This window comes from Scophthalmus maximus, chromosome 3, assembly GCF_022379125.1.
Source record: "Scophthalmus maximus strain ysfricsl-2021 chromosome 3, ASM2237912v1, whole genome shotgun sequence".
Classification (NCBI taxonomy): domain Eukaryota; kingdom Metazoa; phylum Chordata; class Actinopteri; order Pleuronectiformes; family Scophthalmidae; genus Scophthalmus; species Scophthalmus maximus.
Window position 1 is genome coordinate 16205394 of NC_061517.1, and position 9607 is coordinate 16215000.

General features: G+C 41.3%; 2 protein-coding genes across 6 annotated transcripts in view; both read right to left on the reverse strand.

The window, feature by feature from the left end:
- Positions 1–251: 251 nt before the first annotated feature.
- On the reverse strand, positions 252–5627 carry actr8 (actin related protein 8). The gene is made up of 13 exons (XM_035644952.2): positions 5342–5627; positions 4415–4585; positions 4167–4277; positions 3732–3836; positions 3411–3584; positions 2947–3040; positions 2706–2838; positions 2330–2483; positions 2082–2177; positions 1810–1950; positions 1377–1686; positions 1042–1205; positions 252–891 (listed from the first exon to the last, which is right to left on the reverse strand). Exons 1-13 carry the CDS (start codon positions 5480–5482, stop codon positions 748–750), a joined length of 1938 nt encoding a protein of 645 aa, XP_035500845.1. The 5' UTR covers positions 5483–5627; the 3' UTR covers positions 252–747.
- An 888-nt stretch (positions 5628–6515) lies between these two features.
- Positions 6516–9607, reverse strand: part of LOC118316313 — a 5294-nt gene continuing 2202 nt past the window's right edge. For 4 of the 5 annotated variants that reach the window (XM_047331089.1, XM_047331090.1, XM_035644006.2 and 1 more), the window contains 4 exons: positions 9307–9477; positions 9124–9204; positions 8484–8758; positions 6516–8315 (listed from right to left, as the gene is read on the reverse strand). In XM_047331089.1, coding sequence (XP_047187045.1) covers positions 7881–8315; positions 8484–8758; positions 9124–9204; positions 9307–9477 — 962 coding nt within the window. In that variant the 3' untranslated portion in view covers positions 6516–7880. The remainder of the gene's footprint in view (positions 8316–8483; positions 8759–9123; positions 9205–9306; positions 9478–9607) is intronic. The other variant, XM_035644005.2, reaches the window with a different exon arrangement.

Below are 9607 nucleotides of genomic sequence, written 5' to 3' on the forward strand. Positions count from 1 at the left end.
GGTAATAAATAATAGAATATTAAATCTAAGAAGTAGGCAATTGTCTGAAAAATAAAGTGGACAATAGCAAAGTATTTGTCATGCTTTTAAGTCTACTGCAGCAGCGACATAATGCGTGTTGGACCTGAAAGCCTCGAGTTACTGTGAAGGTTTGTGAATGGAGGTCAGAGAGAGTCGACTTTGTGTTTAAATTCAATGTTCATAAATAAAATGAAAAAGGTGGATTTGTTTGTCCAAATCAAATGCAACTATCAAAGTGCCACACATTTATTTACAAAGTTCAAAAATTCCCAAACACATGGGCAAATCGCAGTAATATTTACAGAATACTAACAGGTAAACTCCCTTTCCTATTAAAGTCTGTTCAAACATCACACAACAATCATAACCTCTTAATTTTTAATGCAAGAAGCAGCTAACAACAACAACAAAAATTATTGTTTGGTGTTAGCAGCGCTGTAACTGACAAATTGATGATATCAACACTTTCCCTTTATCCGCAGAGATTTTACATTGATTTTAACTTCCGCTTCTGTAAAAATGCTTCTTATTTGATCGTGTAATGGAGAGTTGTATCATTTCGACCCGCCAGGTTTTTCTGGTCGTTTGATTTTAGAACAAATTCGTACTTTTGCATGTCCATGATCAACTCCAGAAACACCTCTCTCCTTAGGAAAGATTCACCATGTGTGTCACCTTGTCTTTAAGGAGCATCTGAGTTAGATTCAAAGCAAAATGTGTTTGGTTTCACCAGACGAAGGCAGCTCTCTCGCGGAGCATTCGGACACCAAAGCGCTGCCACTCCCTCTGGTGGATCCACATCTCCTGGGTGGTGTCCAGACACGCCAGCACTGATCCCCCCTTCCACGATATTAGACGAGGGTCCATGTCCTACAAAACATCAACATCAACATCAGAGGAGCTATGTATGGCGTCATTATCTCTCGAGGACACCTTTTCACAACTTTTATTAAACATGGTAATATAGAAAAAGTAGGGCCAATAGAAACCATGCTACTGCCAAGACAAATTCCAGGTTACCTTTGGCCGTGTGATAACTTCCACGTTGTCCACCAGCCTTCTGAAGGAGGGTGGCATCTTGTTGATAATGCGGTGTAGCAGGAACTCCTGAGCACCGGGAAACATGAGCCCCCCTCCCACTACCAGGATGGAGCTGTACATCTTGCGTTTGGTTTCATCTGATGCTGTAAAAAAAGAAGAATGTATTTTTCATTTTGCTTATTGCTATTTCTTTTTTCCTGAACTAATTTCTGAGTACTGCAATTTTCCAATGGTCCTTTGGTCCTTTGTCCATCATGCTTTCTTAACTTTACCACCTAGTTTTTCTCTCCCCATCACCCTCCTGCCTTCCTTACCACAGCAGTCGATGCTATGCAGGATGGCTTTATCCAGGCCCAGTGCTTTGCTCTCAAACTGGTTCATGATTGCAGTCTTCCTGGAGAGGTGGGCAGACAGGGGCTCGTCTATGTCCCCTGCCCCCATCAGGAGCTCCCCCTGGGCAGGCCCAAGCTCCATCTCCCCCTGCATCCCTCCTCCACCGCCACCACTCCCACAGCCCCTAGGCAAGTCAGAGAGATCTCCAATGCCTCCTTGACTGCTCATCTCACCATCCAAAGCCCCACCTGGTCTGGAGATACCCTTACGGTCTCCAGCCGATTTGGAGGACTGTTGGAAAAAATGATGGAAAGATAAGAAAAAGGGACAAGAGGAAGATAGCATTTATCTGAAGAAATCCGATTGAATTTAAATTATGAAATGTGTGAATATCTCTGTGTGTGTGTGTGTTACCTGGTCCTGTTTGCTCTGTGTAGCCAGCAGGTAGTGTTCATCGTGAGGGTCCTCCGCGTCACCCTGGGAACGGTACTGGAGTGAAGACATCTTTTGTCCTACGATGCCAAATGTGGTTGGGTAGAAAAGTCCCATGGGTGCCTAGTTTGAGAATAAGCATACACATACATATGAAGAGCACTTGCAGTACAAAAGCTGGAGACAACATGAACACAGCATACCAGCAACAATCTGAAACCAGCTTAGGTTTCCTTCCTGTCTGAAGTATGTACCTGTAATTTCTCATCCCCTAGGCGAACCTGGTAGAGCAGAGCTGGGGATTCTGGGAAACGTGTCTGGAATTCATGGTCTTGTAGTCCTGATATGTCCTGTTAAGAATAAGCAGCAGAAAGACACCCTTTTAACTGCAGATTTCTCTCTTCAATTTATGAGAACAACTGTGGTCGTTTGACTACAAAGGCGTGAACCCCCCCCCTAAACAAAGAGACACAGAACCCACTACCCTCACAGAAAAACACACTTGGTTTAGATGGCAGAAGGTCTCTTTTAGCTGTTGCAGTAGCTGACAGTCCAGTCTGCTGCCCAGCTGACAGTCTCTGTAGGGGAAACCTGCCCTCTGCAGGAGCCAGAAGAGAGTACGGGTCACATCTGAGCCACCGTATGCCAAACACAACCTGCAAAGTGAAACCGACAGATGGAAGTCAGTGTAACACAGATTAAAATTGCCACACTAAAAGCAACACAAATCTATCTATCTGTAATTATTTTTTAATCAAACAATTACTATCGTCATGTAATGTATGTCACTGTTTTGGATTCCATGTTTTAACGGGACCCATTCTCACTGCAGCATAAATATGAAAAGATTAAAAATAAAAAGTTGTTCTCCAGCCGACCTGGAGTTCCGGTGGGACACTCCGTCCTCTACACAGCAGAGGCTGGTCTTCTGGTCTCCTACATCCACGACACAAGCACTGCTTAACCCACTGCCAAATGTAGCACTCACCGACTCCTGGTGCACAATGATCGCTATAGATCACACACACACACACACGCACACGCACACGCAACAGGAGAGAAAGTCAGTTGATGGCAAGAGAGAGAGAAAAAATTAGATTGGATGCTCGTGTGCAATACCTGAGAAGCCCATATTAAGCAGCAGCATGTTGACAACTTCCTTGATATGCTGCCTATTGTAGATATCAGGGACCAGAAGGATGCATCTGTAATACTGGAAACCAGTGGAAAAAGTGAGCATTATTGTTTGTGTTTATCTTATAATGTGAACTTTGATCTCATAGCCGAGGTTTACTGTGTCTGAGTTTTGAGGACCCTTGTATTTTTGAGTCTTGTTAATTCATCTTTGCTCGTTAAGTTACTTTGTGTGACAACTCTTCCTACAGAGGTGCTTCTAGGTAATGCTTAAGATTATGCCTGTATTCATCTAGTCCTTTTTTGTATTGAACTTTTATAAATAAGACAGTTATTGTGAGCCTCTCATTATCTGTTTTCTTCCAACATTTATTATTTTTGACAAAATATCAACATGTTGCAGAGGAAAGAGGCAAAGCGATACAAGGAGGTGAGGAAGCTTCCCCTACCTTTAAATCTTTGAGGGGGATCTCAAGATGCTTTTGAAGGACGTGACTCCAAATGGCCTCAAGGTCAGACAGGACAGCGGTCAGTGAGCCTCCCGGTCCGGGGTGCACATTGAGCTGACCTCTGACTATAGGCCAGTGGATGTTGTAAGAGTCGGATGGATTCACATTAAGAGCCTGCAAGATGGAAAAGTGGAGAGAGAGAGAAACAGCAGGATGAAGAAACATGTTTCTATGAGACAAAGACTTCGGGTAAATTGTTTCAGATGTCTTAATTTATTTCAATGTAAGGAACTATGAACTCATTCAGAGAGATGCACTGACCTCCTCCCCTACTAGATGAGGAGGCTGGTGGGTTGTGTTGGTCCACTTCACCCTGGAGCCGCTGTCGAGTACTGCTGGGCGGATCTGACAATTATACGCTCTGGCCTACATACATACATACACACACACACACACACACACACACACACACACAATAAGCAATAGATTTATCTATAAAGTACTGCAGATGAAAACAAGACATTTCTAGTTCTTACATCAGCAACAGATTTTCCGTTGAAAAAAACACTTCTACAAAAAAACAGCAAATTAAACCATTATTATTCACTGCAGCAGCTTTCATACCAAAGATGAAATTCAAACTGATTTACATTTCTGTGATCTGTGTCCTCGGTTCTCTCTCACATAAATATGGAATGGAATAACTTTGCAGTGAATATGTGCATAAATTCTTTCATGACACACACACGCACACACCTGTTCAGCAGACACAGGAGTCCTCCGCACTCCGTTGGACATCTTCTTGGACCAGATGGCCTGGTCGACCATTTTAAGTCCATTCTGCCTCTGTTCTTTACTCTCTGGTTTCTGGCAGACATCATGAAGATGCAACGAGGGACAATGAAAAATGACAATGAAATGAATTGGAACAGTGTAGTAAGACAGACTCAGAATAAAGATACTTTCTTAACTGGGGATGTAGCTGGTCAGGGTTAGATACGTACATTGAGACCTTCCCTCAGCAGCAAGGCATCTTCATATCTGGGCTGTCCACTTTGCTTGTGTCTGCGTGCTATCACATGTGGGATCATCACTGGAAGTGTGTCTGTTGCTCGGCCAATACGGAGTGTCCTTGAGCCAGGGTGGATGACAACTATAAAATTGCTCTGAATTTGCTGTAAGAAATGTAAGAAAGGAAAACATAAACATATATATGTGGTCAGAATAAGCCGAACCATGTCAAACCAAACAGAAGCATCAAGTGATGTTGAGTACTGACACCGGGTGATGACGTCTGGCGGACAGTCTGCGTTTCAGTGCATCCCAAAGTTGTTGGATGCTGCTGAGGTCAGGGATGCCACATTTTGCTGCATGCTGTAGCATTAAGATTAATCTAAAAACGTGACAAATAGCCCAAGACAAAGTGTACACAACAGTATGTATATAGAGTATGACCTCAACCTTTTTTTTTAACATGACATTGGGCGTCAAACTTTGGGGGAAACGACTTTGTCAAAGCTACTGAGCAAGGAAGGAGATTTAAAAGATTTTCATCATTATGGTTTTGCTAAATTTGCACGACTATATATACGACTGATCCAAACCGGAAGTGATTAGGCCGTTAATCGATTTCTCAATGAGCACATACAAGTTAATGGATCACAAATATTAAAAACGACATATCTTCTGCCTCGATCGAGTCTCACAGAGCTTTCTTCGTGATTTAACAGGAACCTTTGACATGTAGTTGAGTACACGATAGAAAGAACAAGAAACAGTTTTATTTGCTCCTTGTCGAGAAACCATTGGGTCTCAGTAGCGGATATTAAGCACCTTTTAATTTCAGAAGAAGGAAACGCGTCGAGTTACAGCAATGTAGACAAGTCGATCGGGCTCCATGATATAAATATGGGCAGCGGACAACAGCTCACCTCCTGAAGCGGGTCCGAGATGGCTGGTGGAGCGATGGGTCTCTTCACCCCGCGCTGCTGCTCCTTCTCTTTCTCTTTCTCCTTCTCTCGCTCCTTCTCCTTCTCCTTCCCGCTGTCCTGCTCCTTCTCAGCCTGAGTCATGGTCACCTTTTGTGTATATCAGGCGTCCACAGAGCCCGAGTTCATCAAGTCAGCGCCTGTACACCGGCCCAGAAGTCAACGACTAGCGAGGATCTTCCACCGACATGAGACGGTTGTTTGCATGGCAGACTCGCTACTTCCGTGTTTGGTCACATGGTACGACACAGCGATTTCTATTGGTCTAGAGTTTTTTCAACGACGGGAGTTTTAGGGCCACATTGAGGGAAACAAATTAAAGTCAGACTTCGACAATAAAGTCTTGATTTTACTAGAAAAAAAACTACATTTTATTCATCATGCAAATTAACAGCAACACAGGGAACAGACGTGAGCACGGGCAACAGATTTCTCTGGTATTATTTATGTTATTATTATATTATTTTATCATCTATTTATTTTGCATATTATTTATTTTATTTTATTTTTTGACACTCTTGTTTAATGTATCCTTTTGTGCCTCGGATGTTTTGTAAGGGTTAATATTAAGATCTTAATGACAAATATTCTGTATATGATCTTTGTTCAATAATAAAAAATAGTGGTGTGGTGCCACACTGGCATTTGGAACGACAATGTCATTTTAATCCACGTTAAAGCTTATTAAACTACGACTTTACTCTCATAATATTACGACTTTAATCTCATAACATTTTGACTTTATTCTCGTAATATTACGACTTTAATCTCGAAGTCACACTTTTATTATTCTTCCTCAATGTGGCCCTAAAACTCTGTCATAGTCGTCAGATTTGTTGCACCATGAAAACAAAGTTTTTATTAGTTTTTATTGTACTTTTTCCCCCCAACACAATAAGACATGGTGACACATCACATCCAGCAGCTGACCAATTGTTTATCATTAAGTTGAATTGAATTGGAATTTTTTAATTGAATTGAAATACATGAATACGTGATGGCGCTGGTCAAGGCAGATTACGATAAACTAAAATATTAAAAAGTGTGAATGGACTAATATATTGATTTATGACTCACAAAAAGTTTATGGTAAAAATAATTTTAGATGATAGTCAGATGATGAGTGATTGTTTTATTTAATTCATAATCAAACCATGTCAAACATAGGGAGTGTGATCTTTTTCCCCATATCAACATGTCATTTTATGTGTATTATTAATAATACATACAATATAATCAGAGGAATTGGATTAATTTTTATAGTATGTTTACCAAAGTATCCAACAATTAAAAAAGATCAAAGTTGCATTTGTAACAGTCAAATCAAAGTCAAAACAAATTAAAACTTCAGCAATAAGTTTTATCCGACCCTTAAACAAAGCGGTAGACGATGAATCGATGAAGTTTTCATGTATGTAATTTGTGTTATTGTGTCACATTTCTGAACTATTATGATGCTTATAGTATTATTCTTATTCTAACAGTATTATTATAAGGCTTTGTCTTATATATAATTAATAAAACTTAATGTACATAAGACAAAAAGTATTATACATACTATACAGTCTGTGTGTGTGTGTGTGTGTGTGTGTGTGTGTGTGTGTGTGTATGAACCCAGCAGCACAGAAGAAACATGTAGAGACTGAAAATGAATTATTGATGGAGTGGATGCTGATTGAGGGAGACAGAAACCGTGGCTGTCTTAAGCAGGAGTATTAATTATAAGAGCTCAATATACCCTATATATCAAGGAGATCTCTAGTTCGTTTACACAGATCAACAAGGTGGTCCATGTATGGCACCCCAAGACAATCTGCCTGTTCCCGGTCTCTGTAGTGTATTTAGTTTAGGTAATGTCATCTCCCTGCGACTATGACACCTCGAGAGAGACTTCAGCTGCTCAATGATTGTTGTGGCTTGCCACAGACATGTTGACTTTGCTTGGTGCCTGAGAAGACTCGTCTTAACAGTTTCTCAGGGGAGGATAGACAAAATTCCACGACAGAGACAACCTTCTGAGTGCAGGTCAGGTCAGGATGCTCCTCAACTGGTAACTAAAGAAGGTGTATTGGGTGGAGCAACCTGGCCAGACGACCCTTGCAGCTGAAGCAAGGATTGTAATAGAACTGAATACAACAAACAAAGACATTATTTCTTCAATCTTCAACCCAAAAAAGAATTATACATTGTCTTTGTTGCTCATTTCTTTCATTGTGTTCACCTGCCTTGAAGCTGTTTACAATATCTACATAATGAACGACTGTCAGAGCAAAATAGATTACAGATCGACTACAGTATGCAGTGCTACAGAGACATGTATCGACCCTGTGGTGTCTAAGCAGGGGTTTTGGTAACTAAAATCATTTAAGTATATCCTTTGCAAAAAATAAAACATATTTTTGCATTTTACAAAACAGTAAGAATAATAAAAGAGTTCCCTATTCAGCTATTTACCCATCCTCTTTGCTTATCACACGTAAATCTACACATGCTCATTACTGATGCTCAAACAGAGGTGACCACATTTCTTACTGGTTGCACTTCTTTGGAAAAGCTTTTCTACAGCTTCTCTTAACTTGACTGTGCTCTTCTCACTGTAGGAAATCTCTGAGCTAAAGCTCAGATCTGCGATCTTCTTGTTGTCCTGTCTGTGAGTATGAACACTCCAACACAGTTTGTTCAAATCCTTCATTAAACAAAAAGACTTGCAGGCCCTCAGTTCCAGCGACACGCTACTATGCCTTTTGTCCTGTTGCTCGCCCAGCTGCACCACCCAGAACTTAGCCAGGTCACTGGTGCTCTTTGCGTGGCTGGCAACCATGTTGAGGATCAGGGGGTAAAGGTCATGAGCTGCAGCAGGGATGGAGGCTTCTGGGAAACTGCGGTCGGGTGGAGATAGGCTTGGCTCTGAAGAGGCCTGAGAAGAGAGGAGACATTGCTAGAGCATGGATTATGTCTGTAGAGTTGATCACTAAATGTCAAAGATTACACAATTAAGTCCTTAGTTTGGTCGTTGATTTAACCATGCAAGTCCAGGTGACTAGTTTACGATATAAAAAAATAATCCGCAGCGCACAAGCTCTACCTGTGGGCAGACGATGAGCACTTGGTCTGAAGATTTGACCTGCTCTGCCAGCCAGCGCATTGGCCCCAGCTCTGCTATTTTCCCCTGTTGCCAGATGTCGACGGCCACTCGGCAGCCACCGTGCCACTGCAGGAACTCTGACAGGGCCACCACGGCCTGCTGGAAGGCTGAATTCTCCGCAGGGTACACCACCAGGACGGGGACAGGAACCACGGGAGATTGAGGTAAACGTTTGAAACCAAATGATGTAGCAATGTTGGCTCCACAGCATTTATCTGGGGAGTAAGAAGACATTGGAAAGCACATGTTAGCTATTTTCAGCACCAGCCAGAAGTGTCAAAAATGTTTAATATATAATCTAGACTTTTCTAATGAAAGGTTGTTCTGAGTTTCAGTGTCTAGGAGTAGAATCATGTCGCCACTGCAAGACAACAAGACATTTAGCCAGCTGAATTCTTAACAGGAGCATTTATGATAATTTTGGTAATGCTTCACACATTTCATAATAAATCTATCACTAACATAAACCGCAACGTGCACACAGCAAAAGACCTGAGAATATGTTCCCATCTATCATCTGTAGTTTTGGTACCAAGGTCCTCTGACCACGAAATGTACATTTAAAAAGGGTTTGATTTACAGATCATGTAGCACAAAGTCAGGATCATCAAAGCGGCCAGTCCTCCAAAAATGGCGACAGCGACATGTTCTGTTCTCAAGGCTGCACGGACAAACACGTACAAACAACATACATTCCTTATTTTACTTTGTGTAACACTGAGATTTAACTGGATTGGTGCTTTAAGTAACTGGGGAGACTTACGTGAAGGAGGCGTCCCAACTGGAGGGACATCTTTAAAAAGGAGTGTTAAAGATAAAATAATCAAAACAAATTTGGTTAATAATGATAGACAGCAAACACATTCAAACATGAACAAACTTTGCGTGAGATTGAAAAAGTGGGATTGCTCACCTGTTGAAACTGAAGTAAATTCTAATAAAAGAGAGAGCCAGCGAGCCAGTGTTAACATGTTATCTTATATGATATTTGTATAGGTTGATATTTAAGAAGTAGTGTTGAAGATAAAATAATCAAAATTTCTTTGTTTAAGTATGATCGAATG